This window comes from Dermacentor albipictus, chromosome 10 (assembly GCF_038994185.2).
Source record: "Dermacentor albipictus isolate Rhodes 1998 colony chromosome 10, USDA_Dalb.pri_finalv2, whole genome shotgun sequence".
NCBI classification, from domain to species: Eukaryota; Metazoa; Arthropoda; class Arachnida; order Ixodida; family Ixodidae; genus Dermacentor; species Dermacentor albipictus.
The window spans coordinates 92,408,666-92,435,070 of NC_091830.1; the positions used below are offsets into that span (position 1 = coordinate 92,408,666).

The 26,405-nt window shown below is 46.5% G+C and overlaps 1 protein-coding gene across 1 annotated transcript in view; it reads right to left on the reverse strand.

Annotated features, from left to right (window-relative positions):
- LOC135918145 (pepsin-2B-like) overlaps positions 1–25,618 on the reverse strand; it is a 39,484-nt gene extending 13,866 nt beyond the window's left edge. Inside the window, exons 1-4 of the mRNA XM_065451803.2 lie at positions 25,358–25,618; positions 19,615–19,714; positions 18,789–18,906; positions 3,631–3,812 (exon numbers count right to left, since the gene is read on the reverse strand). Of these exons, the coding sequence (XP_065307875.1) occupies positions 3,631–3,812; positions 18,789–18,906; positions 19,615–19,714; positions 25,358–25,416 (459 nt within the window). The 5' untranslated portion in view covers positions 25,417–25,618. The remainder of the gene's footprint in view (positions 1–3,630; positions 3,813–18,788; positions 18,907–19,614; positions 19,715–25,357) is intronic.
- Positions 25,619–26,405: the final 787 nt, after the last annotated feature.

Sequence of the window (26,405 nt, forward strand, 5' to 3'; positions counted from 1 at the left end):
TTTGTAGATGTTTCCGAAGGTATTTACGTAGGCCTTTGTACTCCTGGATAATCCAATGCCTATATGGCTGCCGATATCTCTACTAAATAAACTGACTCTGCGTAAGCTGAAAATAATATATAAAAGTTTATTGTACTGCGCAGACTTCTCGATTACCTGATTGGCGGCATTGATGTGGTCCATTGTAGAGTATCCCTCTCTGAGGCCAGCCCGTTCTCCTGGTGGAGTGAATTCAAGTGTTGCCCTTATGCTATTGGGAATTATATTGTTGAATATTTTATGCAATACTGAAAACAACATAGTCGGCATGTAATTCTCTAACGTCTCCCCTCTTGTGGTTTAGTTTTGTGCTGACATTCTTCCAGCTCTGTAGTGCAGTTCAAGTCGAGAGGCATTGCTTATAAGGGTCGCAAGCTTTCCCAGTAATAGCTGTCCTCCATCTTCGAATAAGTAGAGTGTTATTCAGTCTGCTGCTGACGCTTTTCCCCTAGTCATGTCTTGCAAGGGCCTTCTAATTTTAACACTAGTTATAGAAGGAGTCTCAGTATGCTGTTCATCACTCCTTTGAATGAAGGTATCGTGGCTTCTCTACAGGTCTACAGTTACAGGTCAGTATGGATTTTTTCTGCTTTTATTATGTCATTGAAATTGCTTATGACATTATCTTGCTTATCGTCCAGTGCGTTCATCTTGCTTTGTCCTATTTCAAGTTTTCTTCTCACTGATTTCATGCTGCTGCTAATATTGACTGCTACTCAAATGTTCCCACGTTATCAGTTTGAATACTCCTTACTTTCTTCTCGTTGACCAGTTTTAACAGTTCAGCGAACTGTATTGGATCTCAGGAGTTCGTCAATTTTATGCTTTGTCGTTTCTTTATTACGTCATTCGTTACTTCGGAGAATCTACCTACTGGTCGCCTTGTTGCCTTTCCACCTTAATTTCTGTTTATGAAATCAGTCTATTTATGGTTTCATTCATTAGCTCTATACAGTCTTCATCATCCTGTTCTAAAACTGCACATATGTTTACAAACACCAGCCTGAAGTCGTCTGCTTTTGCCCTTACTACGTTTAGGTAGGTCTCTTTCTTCTCGACTAATATTGCTGTTTATCTCTTTATACTGAGACACATCCTAGTCCTCACAAACCTAAGGTAACTGCTTGTTTCCCCACTAGGGCTTGACCAGATCGACATCCTGTTACTGCGCTTCCTGAAGAAGCTATTTATTATTCACAGCCTATTCCTATCTCTGGATTCTACCAAACTCTCGCACTAGTGTACCTAGAATATATCATGTATTTCCCAATGCTTCTTCACCAGCTTGATTTTTCATCAGTTGTGCATTGAAGTCGCCCTTGACTACAGCATTCTAATCTTGCACGTTTTTTCAAGGCTCATTGAACGTCTTCATAAAACTTCAATTTCTTCATCATCATGACTAGAGGATGCAGCGTAAGCTCCTTCCAATAGTTTCATTCTCTCCCTGCTATTCAGCTTTATAACGATGACTGCTACCCTCTATTTATTGTTCTATAATTAATCAATGTTGCCCGCTCTGTTCTTATGCATTACAATGCCAAACCAATAATCCTTCTTATATGGAAAATCTCTGTTGCAGAGAACATGGCGGTTAGTGACTACTGTATAAGCCTCACCAGTTCTAACCTCACTAAGGTCCATAATATCTCAAGGAATGCCTGATAATTACTCAAAGAGCCCTGCTAAGCCTGCCTCACTCGAGAGGGGTTACGTGTTAAACGTTGCCATGGTTTCCAGTTCCGGTCTCTCTGAATACAGAGATTCTCAGCACCCTGTACCGGATCATAGGGCGGAATGCCGCATTGGTCAGGTGCTCAGCAGCTGCCAGGGACTGACATGCGTTGTCAGTTGTCAATTGTCAGCTGCCATGGGTAATTGAGGGAGTCATGAGGTAGCCAGCCCCTAATACTGCACCAGGGAGGCCATTTCTTGTTCGGGTGAGGGAGTGCCTTTGTTCAACCTTGGTTGAAACTAATTTGGTTGCACCTGGACTAGCATAGCCCCACTAGCGCTCGACAATTTTCTTGCCGATGTCAGGCGCTGCTGCAAGCCTGAAAATATAGTTCACTGGAGAAGAAATCGGACTTACGACCTTCATATTAGGGGGACGCTGTTCTACCTCTCTTCGTCGCCACCACTTAAACCCTGCTTAGACCAAGGTTTTACAAACAGGAGGGCTCCGCTTCTGCGACGTTGTGATAATGCTCCCAAAGCAGTAGACCTGCCGGCGATATAACACCAGGTCAAAGAAAATACTGCTGTCATTCTCGTCGGCTCACTCGAAGTTCGTTATGTGAGGCATACAAGTTGCAGCCCTTAATAATGCCTTAGTCCCTCCATGCCTGCATCCCATGCAACGCAGATTTGATTGAAGCACGATTCGCAGAGCCTTTCCTTGGCAACCCGGCGGAAGCGCTTGAGATAGAAGAAAGTGGAGAGGCGCACCTAGACAGAAGACAGGAAGCCCGCTGTTTTGATTCCATGTGTGCACAACGTGTCCTTCAAGCTTAAAAGGACGGTGTGCCGTGCAGGGGTGCATGTGGTCTATTCCACACCCAACAAATAAAAGCAATGTACAGAATAGTAGATACGGATGCCCCTAAAGCCAAATTATGCATCAAGATATGCCGGAATGTGTACGCCGCCTGTACTACAGGAGTCGTCTAGGACATCCCTTTAGCTTGTGACCATCGCACAACATCGGGTGCTGCACCGAGAGGCTGCGGCAGCATGAAAATGTTTTAATATCTATCGCCAGCAACAGCTCTAATCGTTTGAAAAAATGTGGTTGCCTTCCTGGTATGAGTATGCATTGCTACACTTCAAAAGTACACATTGAAACGGACAAAGTAAATTTGTGAAGCCTGCAAGATTGCCGCGAAAAGCGCAGATTCTGTAAGCGAAAATTAAATCAGTTTGTTAGATGATGAGATTGAACTCATAGGCTGCCTACGTTTGAGAGCGAGCTCTTGCAAACCATAGGATGTATCTTGCAATGCATCATAACACCCTCCTCCTGCTAGGACAGAACGTTTTAGCGCGAATCATGCAATAAACATTGGCGGAAGTGATCACTGTCACGTTCTCGCTTCTCCTTGTTCCCGTTGCGCTTTTGAGACTGCTACTACGGTTCAGCTACCCCGAGCAACAGTCTTAGTTCTACTTGACTCTAGCCACTTAGTCGCTGCAACCGCTAAATAGGCAGCTTTATACATCTTCACTTGGAGAAACGGGTACCTTAAATGAAGTCTTGAACTCAGGATAGAATTTCGCTATGCCAGGGGTAAGTTCAAATGACCCTCCGTAAAATATAATCATGTAATGATGGCCCAGAGTACTTGGCACCAACTACGTGTGAAGGAACCCCAGATGGTAAGAAATAAATTTGGAGTTCCCTGCTATGGCATGCCTCATAATCATATTGTCTATCTGGCACGTAAACCTAAGAAACAAAATTCAACTAACTCGTTAGGCTAAAATATTTTGCAAACGTTTTCCGGCCGTCAGAGATGTCAATATCTATTTCTGCCCAGACTTTTGATGTGGCCGACCCAGAGAGAAAGAGTTCATTTGAAAAGAATAACAAACCTTAGGATCGATGACGGCTGCTTCAACAAAAAGCTGGTCCATGAGCTTGATACCACCGATGTCAATGGTCTCACGCGCCGCCGTCCCTTTGATGCCGTTGCCAGCGAAAGACGGGACTTCCACCCATATTCCGTAGTGAGAGTACGAAGAGGACTTGCGGTTGTCGTACAGCTTGCGATCGCCTGAATTTGGTGGTAAGAGAAACTAAGTTGAAGCTTTGTGTTAAAGAAATGTTTATAAAAACGTTCGTAACAAATTTTAATAATGCTGCATCACAATATATTGTGGAGTGACCGTCAAAACGCAGTAGCAAAGCTGTGAGCGACGAAACCAACTTTTATTAGGTGAACTTGGGCTCGCAAAAGCAGCTTACACTCAAAACAAAATGACAGCTGCATACGCATTCGGCGATTGTCAGAATCTGATCAGTGGGTCAAACGCGTCGGCTTTTATACATAACTCATCGAATGTTCCGTAGTAATCACTGGGGCCCGCAAGTCTTCCAGAAGACTATTTGTGTCGCGCATACATGCAATCACATTGCACAAGGTTTGGCAACAACAGACAGCGGTAGAACCACCGATAACATTCGAGAAACATCGTGAACGTGCATGCGCGTCCTGCGCTGAGCGATACAATTTGTTAGACGGTGAACCGTCGTTACCCGACAAAGATAAAGAAGTACACGTGTAAGTGCCCCCTCTGAAGTAACATCGTACCGGTGCCACAAAGAAACACAAATGCGAAAACAAAACCACCCATAACCAAAAACAACCGATAATGACAAAGTAAAAAAGAAATTAAGTCCCTAAGTTCTTGAGAGGACGTAGAAAGTCTTAAAAGCATTACGTGGATGACTTCAGGTCGTGCGCAACACCACTGGTATTGGAATATGCCGTCTCGCGCGACCTCATAGTCCAGTGCGCCAATGCATCGGATGATCTTGTAGGGCCTGAAATAGAGGCGTAACAGTTTCTCGCTAAGTCCTCCTTGGAATTTAGGTGTCCAGACCCAAACATGGTCACTGGGCAGGTACTCGATGCCGTGGTATCGAGGATTGTAGTCTCAGATCTTGTGTTTTTGATGTGCAGGCGGGCGACCTGTGAGGCTCCTTTGGCGCGCTGGTGATAGGCCGCAACATCGAGATTCTCTTGGTCAGTGACGTGCGGCAGCATAACTTCGGGAGTCGTCGTGGGGTTCCGGTCGTAAACAAGCTGGAACGGAGCGACCTGCGTTTCTTTCACTGCCGCGTTGTAAGCGAAGGTTGCGTAGGTCAGCATGGCATCCCGCTTGTTGGCTTCGACGTCGGCCAACATGAACGAATTAGTACCTCCTGCAGATGTCACATGGATGTGACCGTCATTCGAGGTTTTGCTACAGTGTTTTCGACGGTCAATACCACGTGACATCTGGTGGAGGTGCTCGTGCGTTGAGGCACCAAACGCCCCACCAAAGCCGGGATGCAAGCGTGAACTGCGAAGACAACACGAACGTGGCCAAGGACCAGCGAGCTAGCCGCTGGCTGCAACGACTTCCCCCGGAGCACGGGCTTTTGCCTGAGACGACCACGATCATCGTGCCCAAGTAAATAACCGCAATGGCAACCACCCGTCTTCCGTAAAACTTGGTTGGAGGACCCGGAAAGCTTGCTGGAGACTTTCGAAAGGAACTCAACATTCAGCAAGTGGACCCCTGAGGATAAGCTATGCCATGTGTACATTTCCTTGGCGACGATGACATTGTTCGAGAAGCCGGAGTCCACGCTTACAACGTGGGACTGTTCCTCAGCAACTACCTGAGGACCATCACGAGCGTTCTTCGAAAGGACAGGGCCGAAGTTCCTTTGGATTGCAAGCCCGACTGCAGCTACCTAAGGAGAAAGTTACCATATTTACGTAATATGTGAACCTCTATTCCGCCACGCTTACCCGTAAATGTCCAAGGAAAAGGAAGCTCGCCTTCGCATGTGGGGCGTTAGGCAAGAACTTTCCGCTGGAATGTAATGAAAGGCACTGAAGACCATCGAAGGGTCTTTTCCCGAGGCCACTAACATAAAGGAAGCTTTTAAAACGTGGAAACAAGAATTCAAGCGCCGCATGATAAAAACAAAAATTGTATCGCAGCACCGACGACTCGCTTGAGGCCATCAGCGCTGTCCTGAGGGAGCAGCTTCACAAGTTTGGTCATCACAGCCTTAAGTACATTCAACTGCCGAGACCTTCCATGAGGAGTCTGGCCAGTCACTAGGGTCACTCAATCACCGCAGCCTCAGTAGGAATCGATGACCTACGCCGCCGTACCCCGCCGTCGCGTTCGCCCTTCACGCCCGAGCAGGTCCCGGCAAGGCCTCAGTTTCGTCGTGAACCGCCACCACCGCCAGCACGCCAACCCGTCGTCCCGCTCAGCATTCAAAGAAGACTGGAGTTAGGCACCCCCCTGACTATCGTCCGCTTTCTTGTCACCGCGCAGAAGCGGGCGACGTCTAAACTTACGGCAAATTTCCGTAACTTCATGCGTGGGGAAATTGATGGAGCACGTCGTCCAGACTAGACTGATGGGCTTCATGGAGCAGGGCCATTTGTGGCCACATGAGATGGTCGGGTTCCGACCTCACTTGTGTGCACAGGACGTCATGCTCCAACTCAAACTCGAAATAATTGACTCAAGGTCTCAAGATGCAAAATCCATTCTGTGACTGGACCTCGCGAAGGCTTTTGCCAACGTAAAGCATTAGGCAGTTTTGGAAGGGCTGAACAAGATTAATGTAGGTACCAGGACTTATCGATACATCAGGGACTTCCTGACGGGAGGAATTGCCTGCATGAGGACTTCCTCACGGGAGGAATTGCCTGCATCCCCCATAATTGAGCAAGGGAGTAAGGGAATGCCCCAGGGATCAGTGCTGTCTCCCCTACTCTTCAACGTGGATATGGGGGAACTCTCCGAGAAATTGGTAAAGCTTAAGGGATTAAAATTTAGTATATATCCGGGTGATGTCACCCTCTGGGTCAACCGGGGAAGTGATTCAGCCATCGAAAGCCTGCTCCAGGCCGCCACCGACATCATAGTCAATTCGGCGCCCAAAAGACGCCTAGCATGCTCGCCGCAGAAATCTGAATTGTTTATATACAATCCAAAGCACTTAAGGTGCAAGGCACCGTCGGAGATCAAAATTAAAGTTGCGGGTAAGAAGGTACCAATAGTCGAGTAAATTAGAATCGTGGACCTGGTTCTCCACTTACACGGCCACAATGGCCAGACCGTCAAGAGGCTGCAGAGTCACGCAATGCAGACCCTGAGACTAATTAGGCGGGTGGCAAGCAAAGGCCGAGGGTTAAAGGGGAAAAAATTGATTAAACTAATACAGGCGCACATATCCAGCCGGGTGAGCTACGCAACGCCATGTCTCGATTTGAAAGCGGTGGCAAGAGAAAAGATTGATTCTCTAATGAGAAAATGTGTACAAGTAGTACTGGGACTGCCCATGTGCACATCCGCCGAGAAACTTATGACTCTAGGAGTGCACAACACATGGGCAGAACTGGCTGAAGCGGTGCGAACCTCTCAAATTGAGAGACATAGCACCACGAAGACAGGAAGAGCCATATTGACCAAAGTTGAAATAAATCTGGACAGATCTAGGCCCACCCAAAAGGTGGAAATTGATAGGGAAGTGAGAAAAAAATCTGATTAGCCCCCCCCCCCTGCCAAAAAACATGCACCCTGATCATAGCAAAGACAGGAGGGATAAACAAGCCGATGCATTAAAAATTAGATTCGGTAAAATTTCGGAACATGACGTGGCCTATGTAAACGCGACGGTAGGTAGCGGCAGTCTTACGGTGGCAATGGCGGTCAGCGGCTCGGGTATTCCCGTGAACGCTGTCACTCTGCGCGGGCGCCGCATAAAAGTTGCCGAGGAAATTGCGATCGCATTAGCTTGCGATGGAAAGGACGCGAAATTTATGGTCAGTGACAGTAAAACTGCCATACAAAATTTTAGCAAGGGAAGGATCTGGCCCTTAGCACGCAGAATCCTAGGCCTGACAAAGTTAAATAGAAAAATTAAATAGAAAAATTAGAAAAGTAAAATAAATTAAAAAATTAAAATAAAATAATATAGAACAAATTTAATAGGAAAAGACGGCCCACGAGCTAGCTCGAGATCTCTACCGCCGAGCCGCTACGGGGCCCCTCGATGACCGAGGGAGCTGAGAGCGCATGCTAGAATATGGGGAGATCACGCAGCATTATGGATTGGCTCGCAGACTGGTATGTCCGCCAGACTTGAAATTAAACGACAAGCAGTCACGTGGAGACAATTGCAAACTTATACGCATCAGCACCCGGTCATGGCGAACCACATGTTCCCCGAGGCCACGAGTGATAGGTGTGATCTTTGTGGGGCGAGAGGGACCCTCGACCACATAATATGGGAATGTCCGTACTCTTTTGGGGGAACGCACAATATAGGTGGTAGATACACCTAGGAGGTCCTGCTGCGCAGCTCGGACTCTGAGCTCCAGCTCCGGCTAGTCCAACTGGCTGAAGAGGCTGCTGGGATCCAAGACCTCCCAGCCTGCATCTGAGGCGGCGGCACTAGCCCCTTGACCTGCGGGTCGCGGGGTGGGCAGATCACCTTATCCGTTGGAGAATAAAGTTTATTCTATCTATCTACCGCCGATGCCCATACTGCGAGGTGGGTCTACGAGAATTCGCCATCAACGCGCCACGTCCAAAGATTGGCGAGCGGCCACGTGACATCACCGATTACCTCGCCGCCACTAAGTGGAAACCTCGACGACCGTCTATTCGCCGTCACCAGGCTGCCACCTTTCGCCGCAACGATGAGCATACACAGATCATCCCGGGGCCTGTCTGCATGCCGATATCCGGAAGTCTAAAAGCAGCAAACGACAGAGGTACGGTTGCTGTTTGTCGAACTGACGAACATCCTGTGTCGCCGACGAAAATGCTGCCATCCCAACGAAGCCAATAAGAAAAGAATGCAGCGACAAAGGAAGACCTAACGAGGCGACTTTGAAGCCACAGGTCAACACGACACAGCCATTCCCCGACGCCAACACCAACCTGCAATGCAAAACAAAGAAGCACGCGACAATATGCATTTTTCTTTACCAGGCATAGTTTGAAGTTTATTTGCGTCTATTGCTTCATGGGGAGGACCACTGAGAAATGCTGCGTGGGCAGCTTGTCGAGCCCATTTGCCTCTACGTCATGGTCTGGCATGTAGACATGTTATCGTCATCAGGTAAATGGGCTAAAGGCATGAATTACTAATAGGTAAAAAAGACATCACCTAATAAATTGAAGTCCACCATGGAGCAATATAAACAGATTTATATTATCTCTATGTGCTTTAAGTATGCACGTTTAGGAAAGCATCTAAAGAAAAAATTATCCTCTAAAATGCACGCGCTGGTAGCTATCTGAACCGATGCTTTTGTAAAGCAATGTACTGAATGTTATGAAACGAAACAATGCATACAATTGCCTTTCAATTCAAGCTTTGCCAAATTTATTGTTCTTTAATGTGTTTTTACGCACTATATCACTCACATGCTGCGCCAAATTGTAAAAAGCGTGCATGTCGATGCACACAAAAAATTATGGTATTTTACTTGAACCACGATCTGATTATGAGGCACGCCGTAGTGATCTCAGGAATAGTTTGGACCTCATGGCGTTCCTTAACGTGCACCTAAATTTCGGTACATGGGTGTCCTCTCATGTGGTCCCCGTCGATATACGGCTGCCGTGGCCGCGATTTGATCCCGCGACTTCGTGCTTAGCAGCGCAACACCAAATCCATTAGGCAACCACGGCGGGGTTTGGATGTACGCAGTGAGACTTCGACGCAGCTACGCCATGAGGGTGAAGGCGACGTTTAATGTCATGTAGAAACACAAATTGCGAAGACATTTATATGGAAGAGAGAAGTGGGACGCCAAATATACACGAATTAATGCTTGTATACCCTTTGTGTCAAAGTGGCACATGGCTAGCGGTGCAAGAATAGGGTAAGTAAGATATAAAAAATATAACGAGCCCTGACAGATATATGCAGAGAGCACACACGGGTGTTGTCATTTGGAATTCGTGGAGGTCTGTTTTGTCACTGCTCGTATACCCGACTTTGCCAATTCCCGTTAACTTCTTTTGGTGCAATTCACCCAATCATTTTCATGCCAAGTATATCCGAGCTTTCTACAGACCTGTAATAAAGCGATGCTTTCCTTCCTTTTTTTTTACCCCCACTTTTCAGGTGCTGGCTTCTGGCTGGTGTATTGCACCAATGGCTGGTACACGAAGTAGTGCAAGACGTAGTAGTTCTGCGGAAACCCGCAAGGTGGAGAGAAGTAATTATTAAAGGGAAAATGAGACATCCACCCGTTCGTAACAATTGCTACAAAGGAAACCCATACTGGTTCCTCGAAAGAAAAGCAGCAGAGTTGAAGAAAAATTCGTCCTGGTCCGGGAGTTGAAACCAGGACCACCGCCTTTCCGGGGCAGCCGCTCTACCATCTGAGCTAACCACGCGGCTAGCATTTGGCAGGGCGAAGTCGAATTTGTCGACAACACACGAAGCAAAGGCGAGTGTTTGATGTAGTAGTTCTGCGGAAACCCGCAATGTGGAGAGAAGTAATTAATGAAGGGAAACTGCTAGCCGCGTGTTAGCTGAGATGGTAGAGCGGCTGCCCCGGAAATGCGGTGGTCCCGGGTCCGAGTTCAGGACCAGGAGGAAGTTTTCTTCAACTCTGAGGATTTTCTTTCGAAGAACCCGTGTGGGTTTCCTTTGTAGCAATTGCTACGAACGGGTGCATGTCTGATTTTTCCTTTATTAATTACTTCTTTTCACCTTGCAGGTTTCTGCATAACTACTACGTGAAACATTTGCCTTTGCTTCGTGTGCTGTTGACAAATTCGACTTCGCCCTGCCATCTGCTAGCCGCGTCGTTAGCTCAGATGGTAGAGCGGCTGCCCCGAAAAGGCGGTGGTCCTGGCTTCTAGTTCCGGACCAGGACGAATTTTTCTTCAACTCTGAGGCTTTCCTTTCGGGGAACCCGTATGGCTTTCCTTTGTAGCAACTGCTACGAACGGGTGGATGTCTGATTTTCCCTTTATGAAGTAGTGAAAGAAAGCACCGTATATAGCGGTAACCGAGTCGGCTCGGGCCACTCCATGATGCACATAACTACGGACGTGAGCACCAGCACAAACCACCTCTATCATCGCCATTTTGTCGCAATATAATCGCCTTTCTGCCAGCGTATTTTGTCATTTTTTCCTCCGTCGAAAACACGCCATCCTTGTCATCTCGACCTCGTAGTCATGCCATCGTGCTCCTCCCGTCGTGGTCATATAACCTTCCGCATGCGTTCATTGTCATACTGTCGTCATTATGTGTTCGTGGAAATTACATCGTTCTCATTTTGTCGTCAACATCCCAGCTTCTTCATTTCAATGTGCTCATGACGTGGTCATAATACCAGCGTTGCCATCTCACTGCCGTCACGCCGATAGAAACGCCAATGTATGAAAGCATCTAACCCTACAGCTAGAATATAACTGGCAGAAGTTTCGATGTTAATTCACAAGCATAAGACAGCTGACATAAGGAAGTATAATATGGATAGAATTGAACATGCTCTCAGGAACGGAGGCAGCCTAAAAGCAGTGAAGAAGATACTAGGAATTTGCGAGAATCAGATTTAAGCCGGCAATAACATTACTAATATGGATGAGATAGTTCAAGTGGCTGAGGAGTTCTATAGAAATTTACACAGTACTAGTGGCACGCACGGCGATAATGGAAGAGAGAATCGTCTAGAGGAATTTGAAATCCCACAAGTAAAGCCGGAAGAAGTAAAGTAAGCCTTGGGAGCTGTGCAAAGGGGGAAGGCAGCTGATGAGGATCAAGTAACAGCAGATTTGTTGAAGGATGGTGGGCAGATTGTTCTAGAAAGACTGGCCACCCTATACACGCAATGCCTCATGGCCTCGAGCGTACCGGAATCTTGGAAGAACGCTAACATAATCCTAATCCATAAGAAAGCAGACGCCAGACTCGAAAAATTATAGACCGATCAGCTTATTGTCCGTTGCATACAAACAATTTACTAAGGTAATCGCAAATACAATCAGGAACACCTTAGACCTCTGTCAAGCAAAGGACCAGGCAGGATTCCGTAAAGGCTACTCAACAATAGATCATACTCACACTATCAATCAGGTGATAGAGAAATGTGCGTAATATAACCAACCCTTATATATAGGTTTCATTGATTGCGAGAAAGCATTTCATTTTGTCGAAACCTCAGCAGTCATGGAGGCATTAAGAAATCAGGGTGCACACGAGCCGTATGCAAAAATACTGAAAGATATCTATAGCGGCGGCTACACAGCCACCGTAGTCCTCCATAAAAAAAGCAACAAAATCCCAATAAAGAAAGGCGTCAAGCAGGGAGATACGATCTCTCCAATGCTATTCACAGCGTGTTTACAGGAGGTATTCAGAGACTTGGATTGGGAAGAACTGGGGATAAAATTTAATGGAGAATACCTTAGTAACTTGCGATTCGCCGATGATATTGCCTTGCTTAGTAACTCAGGGGACCAATTGCAATGCATGCTCACTGACTTGGAGAGGCAAAGCAGAAGAATGGGTCTAAATATTAATCTGCCGAAAATTAAAATAATGTTTAACAGTCTCGGAAGATAACAGCAATTTACAATAGGTAGTGAGGCACTGGAAGTGGTAAGGGAATACGTCTACTTAGGGCAGGAAGTGACGGCGGATCCGAATCATGAGACGGAAATAATCAGAAGAATAAGAATGGGCTGGGGTGCGATTGGGAGGTATTCTCAGATCATGAACAGCAGGTTGTCATTATCCCTCAAGAGAAAAGTGTATAATACCTGTGTCTTACCAGTACTCACCTACGGGGCAGAAACCTAGAGGCCTACGAAAAGGCTTCTACTTCAATTGAGGACGACGCAACGAGCTATGGAAAGAAGAATGATGGGTGTAACGTTAAGGGATATGAAAAGAGCAGATTCGGTGAGGGATCAAACGTGAGGTAATGACATCTTAGTTGAAATCAAAAAAAGAAATTGGCATGGGCAGGACATGTAATAAGGAGGGAAGATAACCGATGGTCATTAAGGCTTAGGGACTGGATTTCAAGGAAAGGGAAGCGTAGCAGGGGGCGGCAGAAAGTTAGATGGGCGGATGAGATTAAGAAGTTTGCAGGGACGCCAAGGCCACAATTAGTACATGACCGGGGTTTTTGTTTACCCTTTTAACCATGTTTCATCCCGACCAGACGGGCTTCCGTCAAACAAACTTCATGACCGGGGTTGTTGGAGAACTATGGTAGAGGCCTTGGCCCTGCAGTGGGCGTAATCAGGCTGATGATGATGATGATGATTATAGCTATTTAGTCCTGGTCATATAGATTATCTTTTCAATATTTTGCTACGGGATGACTGCAGGAGATAACGCTGGGAGAGCGGCGTCGCTTTAGACCATTAGTGACGTGTGACAATACACTGCACGCCCCGGCGGCCGAAACAGACGGCGCACTCCAAGCATAATCATGCGCCGTCATCGCGATGCCTGCAGCAGGATGGCAAGAACTGGGTTTATTGAACGAAACTTTTCGCTGAGCTGGTTGGCTAACGAATTAACGAGAAAAGGTAAAGCGATAAGCAGACAACGACGAACTGAGACACAAAGGACATATACAGGCGCCAACTTGTGTTTTCTTTTTACCAGAAACTACGCAATTTTATACATGAAATATAGGGGCAAGCAAATCAGACTAAAGACAAAAAAAAACAATTGTGGTGGGAGCTAACACCCGCTCTCGAGCCTGTAATCATCAGTGTAAATAACTATGTTACTGTGGGGACCTGCATTGAACTATCAAGGCAGTTACATAGGAACACGCATGAATTTCAGGCGCATACCAAATAGGAAACCAAATGGGGCAGAAGCACGTTCTATTCTTCACGGCAATTAGCGGTTATCTTTTATGAATGACATTGCTTTGTCAGTTATTGCTAGTGACATGTGATGTGACGACATGTGACACGTAAACTGATACCAGGTGTTTAAAAGGATCACACAAAAAAGGTATTTATACAGATTGTAGAATGTCATTGTAAATTAAATTAGAACGAGCACTCTTATTCGAAAAGGAAGACATAAACAATGCATTTGTGTTGAAATGCACAACAAACATAAATTGACACTAACTTTACTAACAGAAGCAAATGGTAACCCCACTAATACAAATACTAACCGCAATAGTGTAAAATAACATCAGTTATAAGGATAACACTTAACAAGTATAAAAGAATAATACATAAGGCATCATAAGCCAGAGCAACCTGTTTTGCAGAATAAAGCCCTTTACTAATGAAGACCCTATTTCATATGTAAATTGAATGAATACATAAGTTAGCAGTTAGGAAATAATTAACGTAATATATTTACTGGGGGTTCGTCTAAGTCATTATGTTTATTTAGAATTAATAGAATGTTGTGTTTCAAGGACAGGGATTTATAGTCGTCACGGAAACGGGACCCGCCGTGGTTGCTCAGTGGCTATGGTGTTAGGCTGCTGAGCACGAGGTTGCGGGATCGAATCCCGGCCACGGCGGCCGCATTTCGATGGGGGCGAAATGCGAAAACACCCGTGTACTTAGATTTAGGTGCACGTTAAAGAACCCCAGGTGGTTGAAATTTCCGGAGTCCCCCACTGCGACGTGCCTCATAATCAGAAAGTGGTTTTGGCACGTTAAACCCCATAATGTAATGAAGGAAAAGGGGTATAAGTCACTATCCGACGAAACGAGTATTGATAGCATGACTGTTACGCTGCAGGAATGCAGTAGTCTCAATTAAATGTTTCAATGAAGAAGTGCAGTTTAAATGCACAAACTCATACATATGTGGGATTTTAGCTATCTGTGAGTGCGAAAGTATGCAAAAGACGGAGATGAATCACCAATGTTAGCAATGTGATGGACAGCTTTCTTCTGTAAAGGCAGTATTCTATTTATATCACGCTGAGGTGTAGTACGCCAAACATAACTGCAGTAGTGTATCTGTGACTGAAATAGCGCATCACCTATTGACCTGCATCACCAAAACGCATTGCATAGAGGGGGGGGGGGGTGCGTGGATCACAACATAACACAAATAGCAATAGATTGTTGTTCAAGGTTTGTGAGAAAACAAGAATAATAGCATTAAAATCATGCGAAATTATAGAGAATATACAAACGTACCCACAAACATACATTCTACACAATAAAGTCACATTGGGAGAATACTTCTATTCGTGTCGACATTATTAATGCCGATGTTGTCATTTGGAACGGAAAAAGAGTTCATTATTGGTTTTGCTAACGATATCGTCTCGGAGGCGGTTCCATTCTTGCATTATTCTTACAATGGATGCACTACCAGAATTGTGTGTTTTGAACTGGTATTCCAAAATTTTTGGGAACTTTCTCAACGAAGCGAGACGTACGTCGGTACTGAGAATTATTGGTGGGGAATAATGACCTTATTATTCCAATAGGTACTATGAAGAAATTTAAGCGGACGGTGCTTTCTTTTTATTGTTAATGGCTCCCATCCCAACGTACTTTTTAGTTCGGTAATACTTGAAAATGAATTATACTTATTACTTACAAATGTAGCTGCTTCATTTTGCACTCTTTCCATTCTTTCAATTAGGTACAGCTGATGAGAGTCCAAAACCACACAATAATATTCTACAATGTATCTTACATACAAGCAGTAAAGAGCTTGTTTTACGGTTGATGAAGTCTGCTTAAAGTTCCTTCGTGAAGAATATGCCATCTTACTTGCCCTTGTCACTAAAACTTCTAAGTGCTTATTCCACTTGAGGCTGCCAGAATCATTGAATTGGTTATGGTCTTGCTTGTTTCTAATTTATGGCAACGGTTTGTGAATGCTATGCAGCAACATTTGCGGACGTGCAGGCTCATTTTCCATTGCGATCATGGGCGCAAGTCTCTCTGCAAAGTTTCAGCATCTCCCCGTGATTTAATGGCAGAGGTGACATATTCAACGATGCTGTTAATAGGAATTAAGAACAACAGCGGTCTTAATAGGCTCCCTTGTGGCACACTAGACGTCACAGTTACCGTTATCCAAACATTAGCTTTAAGGTTTGCTTTTGCAGAAAGCATCGCAAATTCTAATAGGCTATGTGGTACGGTATCGAAAGCTTTACGGAAACCGTGAAACATTGCATCTATATGGGAATTACTGTCTTAAGAATGCAAAATCTAACGTTCAAATTCGACTAGCTACGTAATGCATGAGCGTCCATTCCTTAAACTAAGCTGAGATAGCGCGAAAGAGCTTATTGAATCAAGGTACTTGATCACTTCACTTGAAATGATCTGCTAAAATAGCTTAGAGCAAATCGCTTTTAACGAGATGGGCCTGTAATTTTCGATTACTTTTGTCACCTGATTTATATACCAGCATGACGTTTGCAACTTTCCAGTCATGTGGAACAATTTCAGTATTAAGCATTTTTTCACACATAATCCTTGAATACTCTGCAATGAAACTATGATATTTTTGGAGAACAACCAGCGATAATCCATCAGGAGCAGCTGCCTTCGATGTATCTACCTGTCGTAGCAAGCAGTCAACTTCATAACCGTCAATCTGAATGTCTGTCATTGAAGGGTGGGAAAATGGGTCTGCTGCCATCTCCTCAGGCACATCTTCAGTAAAAACTGATTTGAAATATTCGTTGAAAACCTCAGCTTTCTCTTGATCGGCGCTCATAATTTTATCCTGTATAGTCAAAGCAGGAATGCTCATATCGTTTTTTCTACTCTGCTTGAAGTATTTGCAAAATGCTTTCGTTAAGGAGGGTATACAGATCGGCTCTTCGTAGCTCTGTTTTTGCGCGATTATGATTTTTCATTCGTTGACAAAAGCATTCATGTCAAAATCAACGATTGCAATGTAGTTAGGATTTATAAGTATGTGGTTGAATATCTTGAACTAATCAATCTAACTGACACTAGCCTTGACGTGGCTGGGGCAATATCACCAAACACCTTCTTGGCAGAATCTTGCAGACTAGATTTCAGCTGGCAGTTGCAACAGGAACACTCAGTTCAATTCCTTGACCTTAAGCATCACAAACGTCCACGTGTGCTGAATGTAAAACTCAACGACAAAGAAAAGCCTTCTACCATATGACAGCACGCATGTTGAACTCATCAATAGGGGAGTATCTAAGATATGCCCCGATTCCGCATTAATGAAGTCATGCGAGCACAATCTCGTTACACGCTTTAGGAATCAAATTAGCTGCTTGAAGGAAACTCCATTTCCTCCCGATGATATCGCGGGTTTGCGCGAAATCCTCCTGCAGAAGCTAAAACACGGGCAACGAAGTGCAGGGGCCAAAGACAAACTTGAGTGCGCTGGTAATAACGTACGTACATAAGCTGTCACACAATGTAAAGAAGGTCACAGTCAGATATAATGTGCGCATTGTGTTTTCCACTCCGTGCAAAGTGGCCAAGAATTGCTCTTTGATGCCCAATAAACTGTCATGCTTGAAGCGTTGCTTACATGCTTGAAGAAGCCCGCCACACCGATTGTGTTAGCGATGGGGTTTACAATATTTCCCTAGGCTGGGGCAGGGTGTATATTGGGTAAGCCAAACGATGCTTCTACGATCGTACGAGAGAACACCGGTTTGTTGTTAACAACAACATGGGTGGGCACTTGGCAGACTACTGCAAGCACTGTGGTTGTGTGCAAGTCCTGGACCAAACGATCTTTCTAAGGAAAGCAAGAAACCACACTAACATCGAGGAAATCGAGGCTTTCTTAACAAAAAGAGAAGGCAATAAGTTTGTTAGCACGCCATCACTAGCAGTAACGAACAATGACATGTAATTTATGAACTGTAGCCTGTAATCACTACAAAGATTAGAACGTGCAGCTGTTCCATTTGCTTTTCTAGTCGGTTTGCCCTTGTTATGCACATGCCCCTGCCTTGGTAGTTAAGTTCAGGTCGCCGCAGTTACGTTGTTATCCACGCTGATGATCACAGGCTAAAGAGTAGATGTCAGCTCCTACAACCCTTATTAGTTTATCTTTACTGTGATTATCTTGCACCTTGGTTTCATGTATAGAAGCGCGCTGTTTCCGGTGAATAAACAGTTGGAAGTTGGTACCTGTAAATCTTGTTTTTGTACCACTGCATCTTCGTCTGCTTATCGCCTCACCTGTTGTCCTTAACTCAGAGGTGTATTAACAGGCACAGGGGCTCTAATGGACGCGTATGCGGAATGCGATGTCTCCACATTAGACGCCTGCCTCGCCAGAGAGCGTCATAATGTGGTTTGGCATGAACCCCCGGATAGACGACGAGTAGCGGCAGACTTGATTGCAGCTGCGTGATTGGAAGGTAACTTCAGCGCACACTGTTGTTCTGACCAAGAGCAGCTGACAGAGGAAACCCGCCTGTCGCATCGTTCTCTGTTCTAAACAAGCGCGCACATTTCTGCGCAGACATTATAAAGGGAAGCGTGGGAGTGCATCCCGGCTCAATACACGCATTATGCATGGTGCGTTTTGGCGGTTGCAATGGGGCGTGTCGTTAAATTGTTTCAGCGCCAACTGCGGTGACGTCGACATTCATCGGGAGATGGGTTCCGCCATATTTTTTAGCTTACCATGGCGCAACCATTTTGCGAGTGCGCACAATATTGTGGACAAACACTTTATTCGCATCTGCTAGCTACCGAGAGCTGCTGTATAAAGAGAATAAATATCCGCGGCAACGACAACTGCTCCAGGATGACTGTTAGAGGAAGCAGCATTGCTCATTGTATTATCTCGAGCTCCGGAAAGAAGCTAGCTCTTTCTTTCGACAAGTTATTTTGTTGAAGGTTCAAGCAGTGCGAGTGCCGCCAATTCAAAAAGCTCCCTAAGCGTACTTGTACAGTTCAGCTACAACCGGTCATATGTGAAAGAACGTAGCAATTACAAAAAAAGCAATGTCAAAATATTTGTTTAAGCGTATTGTTTTAACGCTGCGGCAAAATATACTTACCACATTGTGCCTTGCTGCAGCCAACTGAAGGCAGCCATGAAACGTTAGAATTTGTGTCGAAGACAACATTGAAAGTTTGCGGGGGTGTTCCGATACTGATGACCCCGTAGTATTGATTCTGTAAAGTGTGGCAAAGCAACTTTTCAATTATTTAGGTGAACACAATATTAAAGTCTAAATGGATTATACATTGCCTTCGCATTAGTCCCCTTCGACATATATTACATGTTTGAAGATTTTGAAGAAATTCAACGTTTTCGATGATTCTGTGCCTAAATCTACTGGGAAAACTTCGACGATATTGCAAAATAAGTTGCGGATGAGTCGCGATCGCTTCTGAACACAATTTATGCACTCCACGAATATCATGGACAGGGAAATCCTTCATAATATTATGCGACACTTTGTGAGTGCTTTTAAACCCAATACAAGGACATAATGTGACATTCCTGCTTTACTCACGAACGAAATTGCGCAAACTTTTTTCACTGAGCGTTTTCGCACATTGCAGCTTTAAATATATTTCTTCGAGGAATAAAGATTGTCCACGTCAGTCGCATTGAACCAGACTATGACCCAGCTATGCTAACTATGCGCTGATCCAACAGGATGGTTCTCCTTTTCCCCGTGTGCCAGTGTAGAGAAGAAAGCGGTGGAACCCAGTTTGTGGGCGCTACGCGCAAGGATGAAGCTCGTGCTCGCTTGGATTCAGACTGGCTTGTGAGGCCCTTTCACCAATTCGCCGTTGTGCATGTAAACCGTGTAACACAAGAAACAAAGTAAATCTCAGTAGTGCGTTTGTGAAGAGCACTTTATGTATACTCACATTGCTCCTTTTCAGAGGTACACTCACGACGGCACCAGGGTCCCATTGGTTCGCGCTGTAGTTATGTCCACTGATTATTATTTCGTTGCTCTGTCGAGGCCTGGCGACGAAGGCAAATACGATACAAATGCTGTTATGTGAAATACAGAGCTTATCGGAGGCGATGTGAAGCAGAACTGTAGAATAAGAAGCGTTCATTATTTATTATTTATTTCAATATTTAGATACTTCTTGTGTTTGTTTGCGATTGTAACTTCTGAGAAATGACAGCTTGTGGTTAAACATGGGGAAAACAGAAGATTGGTACAATGACCACAAAGGAGAGATAAAGCACCCAGAAGAATATCTTGTAGAACCTCACATAATCGCATATACGTCACGAGGTTGGGATCGGATGGTGCTCTGACTCACGAGAAACTGCTAGATATAAAAGTGTGCGTGCGTGTGTGTGTGTGTGTGTGTGTGTGTGTGTGTGTGTTTGTGTGTGTGCCTGTGTGTGTGTGTGTGCGTGTGCAACGGGACATGTAGCTGGGCGAATAGATAAGTACGAAGAGGGGGTCAGGCGCATGCTAGGAACGATCGGCACCCATGTCGTGAATCAAAACGGCGTAATTGGTTCCGCAAACATTTCAGCGTTACACAAATGGTGACTAAGGTGGGATAACGAGTGTTACGTAGTGTGAAGGAAGCGAAAGTCTGCTTAGAGCCACACTCAAAATCTGCAGCCGTCAGCATTACAAGCTGCTGACGACGTTTCTTCGAGACTTCTTATGTTGTGCCCGCGCGACCTTTCATATAACTGAGAGCGACAATGTCTTCACACAAGACAAAGCAATAAAAACATTGATGAGACGTCTCGTAGTACGACCAGTAAAATAGCTATAAACAACAGCACGAGGAGAGGGACACAGACACCAGTAATTACTAACAACCAAGTGTCTTTATTCTTTCAGTCGGCATATAAATACTTCGCCGCTATCTCAAAGCACAGAATCAATAGAATTCAGCGTGCACAGGGGAGAAAAATGCAATTAATGCGATAGGAAGGCAATCTCTTTCGGAAAGAGGGAGATAGAGGGAAGGCCTACACCCGCTTCTCCGCTAACATGAATGTGGAACGCTTCGGAAATAAGGCGTGTGCGCTTATCGCGCTATTTTGGCACGTAGGTCACATTCGCTATATTAAATTTAAATTATGAAGTTTTACGTGCCGAAACCATCTTCTGATTATGAGGCACGCCGCAGTGGAGGACTCCGGAAATTTCTTCCACCTGGGGTTCTTTAACGTGCACTTAAATCTAAATACCACGGATGTTTTCGCATTTCGCCCACATACATTCGCTACATGACGTACTGTCATTTTCTGCAGAATCTTCTGAATGTTGCTACATTTTTTAAAATGTTCCTACATGACGAAGAAGAAGAAGGAACTTTAATAAAGAATAGTCCGGCAGTTCTTGCTGTGGTGGCATCAGGTGACGGCTCGAAGTCCTTGGACTCGAGCGGCATCTTCGGCTTGCCGGACGGACCAGAGCTGGTCCGTCCGGCAAGCCGAAGAAGATAGCGGGGCTAGGGTAGGTGTGTGTCTGGAGGAAGCGTAAAGTTACGGCCTCGTTCCTGTTCAATTTATCGTACGGTGGCAGGAATGTGCGTGTTTCGAGTCTGTAGTGTTGGGTGAGGTCTCTTAACGTGGTTAGGCGATGGCCCCACGCCCAGTGTGTTTCTTGTTGTTGTGTTTCTGTTGTAGTGTCCCGATCCGGCAGATCCGATGCTCCGCTCTCGGGGGCGGAGGCGGCCACATAATCAGCGGCGGCTCGGCGTGTGAGACTTCGAGCCGTGGCGTGGGCCGCCTCGTTGCCCGCGAGCGGAACATCGGTATGTGCCGGGGTCCAGAGGAGGAAGACCGTAGAATTTTGGGGTTGCGAGGGCGATGACGAGTCACCGTCGTCAGAAATTTGGAATATGCGGGGCGCTTCCCGCGAGACACGACCGCGTGCGAAGCCGCGGATTGCCGCCTGCGAGTCGCTGATCGCGATCGCAGCGTTCGGCACCGCGACGAGTGCTAGTGCTATCGCGGCTTCTTCGGCCGCCTCCGTGTGTCCCGTGGTCACCGTGGCGCTCGCGAGGCACTTACCCGAGCGGTCTACAGCCGCTACCTCGTGTGCGCTTCTCCCTCCTCCATATCGCGCCGCGTCTACGTACACCGCCTCGTTGCTGTTACCAAACTTCCTTCTGAAGGTCGCTTGCTCGTTTGTTGCGTCTCCCGACGTGGTGCGTCGGGTGAATGTGTTGGGAAGCGGCGGGATGATCAGGCGGTCGCGAACAGAGGCGGGAACCGCCATCTTTTCTCCATGCTGAGTGTGGTACGCGATGCTGAGCGACTCGAGGATGCATCGACCTGCCTTTGACCTCGATAATCGTTCGTATTGCGCAATGTCGTGTGCCTCGATTAACTCGTTAAGGGAGTTGTGAACTTCGAGCTCTAGAAACTTGTCGGTGCTCGTGTTGAGTGGAACGCCGACCGCCCTCATTAAAGCCTTTCGGATCATGCATTCGTTTTTGTTTTTTTCGGACCCGATCCTCTTCAGGTAGGGGGCAACATACGCTATGCGGCTTATCGCGTACGCCTGCACGAGACGGATCGCGCACTCTTCACGCATACCATTGCGTCTATTCGTGATGCGACGCAAGAGTCGGATCGTGTCATCTACCGAACGACGAAGTATTTGCACCGTCTCTCCGTTATGGCCGTTTGCCTGCAGGTATAACCCTAGGATTCTAATTTTCTCTACGTGCGGTACGGGAGTACCATCTGCCAATGTAATGCGTATTTTGGAATATTCCTGTTCCTCTTCGCGCAGGGTTTTACGACCTCTCCCTGTGGGTTTGTAGAGTAAGAGTTCGGACTTGGTAGCCGAGCACTCGAGGCCTGTTCCACGCAAGTATTTCTGAACCGCATCTACTCCTGCCTGTAGCGTTCGCTCGACATGACCGTCACATCCTGACCCGCGAACCTAGAGGGTGATGTCATCCGCGTAGGGACTGTGATGTAATCCTTCTATTTCTGTTAATTTCTCGGGTAGACCAAGCAGAACTAAATTAAAGAGTAATGGTGATATGACGGATCCTTGCGGCGTGCCGCACGGACCCGTCTCAAATTCCGGCGATTCCTCGTCGCCGACGACGACGCATGCGCGCCTGCCCGCGAAGAAATCTCTAACGTAATTATACATTCTTTGGCCTAGTCCTAATGTTTTAATTGTTTTTAAGATCGCTTCGTGATTAACGTTGTCAAAGGCCTTTTTAATATCTAAGCCTTGAATTGCCTTAGTGGAGCTGGTAGTGTCGTCTACGATGTGGTGTTTAAGCTGAAGCAATACGTCCTGTGCGGAGAGGTTGCGGCGGAATCCTAGCATGGTGTGCGGGAACGCGTCATGATCTTCGAGAAAGTCGGTCACGCGGGTGAGAACTGCGTCTTCCATGACTTTGCCGACGCAAGACGTAAGCGAAATCGGTCTTAGATTATCGAGCGTAACTTGCTTGCCAGGTTTAGGAATCATGATAACGCGGGCCCGTTTCCACGCTTCGGGAAGCAAACCCTCGCGCCAGCACTCATTAACGTAGGCCGCGAGTCGGGAGAATGACTCGTCGTCTAGGTTGCGGAGAGTCTTGTTGGCAACCCGTTCCGGGCGCCGATCGAGTGCTGAGTTCGAACAGGACTATCCGAATTTCCGATTCGCTATATTCCGCGTCCAGTTTCTCGTTTGTGACGCCGTCGTACTCGGCGTGCTGGATGCTTTCGGCCTTTTTAAAGTAACGGTCACGTATTCGGTCGTGGAAGTTATCGCCTTTATAATCTCTGACTAGTCTACGAGCCTTGTGGCCTTGAGCGACCCGAGTCTCCTCCGGATCTAATAGGTGTCTAAAACGGCGCCAAGCGCTCGCCCCGGTCATCTGCCTCTCGAGGCCGTTGCACGTGTCTTCCCATTGTGCCCTGCATACCTGAAGTGCGTGTTCTTCGATGCCTCTGTCTAAATGGGCTATGCATTTGCGCAACGCCTTATTATGTCTTTGGCATTTCCATCTCTTTAGGACGGCTCGCTTTGCTTCCCACATGTGTAGGAGCCTACTGTCAATTATTTCGAGGTTCGCTTCGGACGGAACATCGCTAGTTGCTGCGCCTACGTCCCTTCTGATCGTCTCGGTCCACTCGTCTGTGTCCGTAATCGGTTCGTCGCCTCGCCCCGCTTCTTCTCGCTTCTTGTGGAACGTGTCCCACTTCACGAGTTTGAGCTTACGACCTTTGCCCTCAGGGTTAGTTCCACGACCGCTCGGGCCCGTGCCTATCCCGATTTCGATCAGCGCGTGGTCGCTCCCCAAATCTTCCTGCGTATTTTGCCAGTGCGCTGTTGTAACATTTGAAACGAACGCAAGGTCTGGTAACGTATCGGTCCTCACGCTGTTCCCTCTGCGTGTAGGGTCGGCGGGATTCTCGATCAGTGCAAGCCTTTGGTCTTGCGAGTCTTCCCAAAGGTGTTTGCCCTTGGGTGTTTCTGGGGTGTAGCCCCAGGCTCCGTGGGGCGCGTTAAAGTCGCCCGCAACAAGTAGAGGCTCGCCGCCGGAAGCTGCGCGTGCGCCCAGCAGTAGGTCCCCGAATCTGTGCTGCAGCGTGGGTTTACTATACCCGTTAAGGACGAAGAGTCCTCGGCCGCTCTTAGGGATTACTTCTACGAGCACGTGAGGTATATTTACGCAGAAAGTTCTCGCAGCGCCGCAGTGACATTACGTCGAACGAGCACGGCGGCGACCGGCAACGGGCGTGGCGGGGGAGACGGCCGGCGCGGCACCATCTCCCCCGGCCTAGCGCCACCCGCCACGCGGGGTGTAGCTCGTTTCTTTCGTTGCCTGTTCTCCGTCGCAGTCGCGTCTATGGCTTTGTAGCCAGCAAGTTTAACCGGATGGTTTGTATCCTGTAAAAGGATCACGTCCGGTTTCATCTCGCGGCTGCGTATGAATTGCTGGAGATTACCCCGCTTCCTCCTGTAGCCCCGGCAATTCCACTGCCATATTGTGCATTGTTGTTTCCCAGTGTTAGTGTGCTTCGTTGCGTGTGTAGCCATGGTGATGCCTGCGTTTAATTTAACCCGTCACCTTCGAGGCGACTTGGTTGCTGCTGCGGTTGCACCTGCGGTGGCGTCTCTACGTGTGTAAGCGTGTTTTGCTGCTGCTGATTGTGTTGTTGCTGTCTAGCATACGGCTTGCTCATTGTTCTGATTGGTCTGCCTGCAGCTGGCGATAGCCTCGCTTCTATGTCGTCTATGCGCGCCAAGTGCGCAGCGAACATTTGTGTTAGTTGTTCAGAGAGCTTAGCTAGCGCGTTACTGAACGTTTCGTTCATATGAGCCGTCTGTTTTGTAAAACGTTCCTCGAGGCTCTTCTCGATGTTGTCTACACGTTTCTTGAGACAGTTATTATTTATAGTTATTATTTAATGGGACGTGCAAGCAGAGCTTTGTGAAGAAATAATTTAATCTTGCCTGTCAGAACACGACGAAGCCAATAAAGCACACCACATGTACGTGATTGACGAAGAAGCTCATGCTAGAACCTTCAGCATGCTTGACGTTTGTTTGGCCGCATTCACGAGAAATGCGTACGTGATTCAAAAGCAGAACAGGTCTGTGGTTTCACGAAACCCAGTAAAATATAAAAGACAGCTTCAATTGAAAGTTAGGCAACTTACCTCGTATCACCAGATGCCGCGCTGAAGAGCGCGAGGAACGTTACGGCATAGAAATTCATTGCGTCAATCAAAAGCTGCTCCAAGTTCTGGTTGATTTCGTTTCACGGAGAGTATACTTGCTTGTGCAAAGTTGTTGAGCCTCTGTGTGCAAGTATGAGCGCGCTAAGGTGGCGCCCTATTGGGCAGACGCTGACCGGGCGCTTAGGTCAGCGAAGATAGCACTGACTTCGTTCGCTGCTTGGAAAAAGTGGACGGCAGGGCGGCACGGAAGATTGCACCTAACGGCAACAGCTCCACAACAGCAAGGTGTTGACTACACGCTTTTATGCTTCTCGTGGCCCAATGTATAACTGACGATTGACGTCACTTCCTAGAGTGGAGGGGTCAGCAAGGCGCTGTTTTTAGACATATACAAAAGTCAACGGCCTAGTATGCGGATAACGACATGACAGGTGTCAGGAACGGAGTAGACAGGATTACATTTGGCGATGTAATAAAAACGGCGCGTCTATTCACCTGTAGCGCCTGTGACATGAGGCATGAATTATTTCACGATACTTCGGTGAAAACGATAAAAAAAGCTTTGACGTAAAATCCTTTGCCATCAGGCTCGAGTAAGAAGAGTAGATAGCAATCTGTAAAACTGGATAAAGTATTGATAAGAACATACTAAGAATATACTGGGTAGCAATGTGTTCTCTAAGTCACGATTCTTAGATTGACCAGTGTTCCTAACGAGAATTCCGTAGCTTCACCTACATGTGACGTACAGTGAATATTGCGAGGCTTCCTTGCCCTTGCTACCTGTAACGCGCGCGATCGGCGGTATCCATCCCCTTTGATGAAGCAGTCGCTTGCTAAGGTCGCCTTTGAGCGTGACTAATATAGAACGACAGACGCAGTGCTACAACGAAGGCATGATGTTAATGACATAACAATTCTTGAAATTATGTATTTGTGTGTTTGCAGGGTTGACCAAACAGTTATTTGCGTAGCAGACTCATGTGCAATTTTTCCTATGCCGTCTATTACCTTATTCGTCTTATCC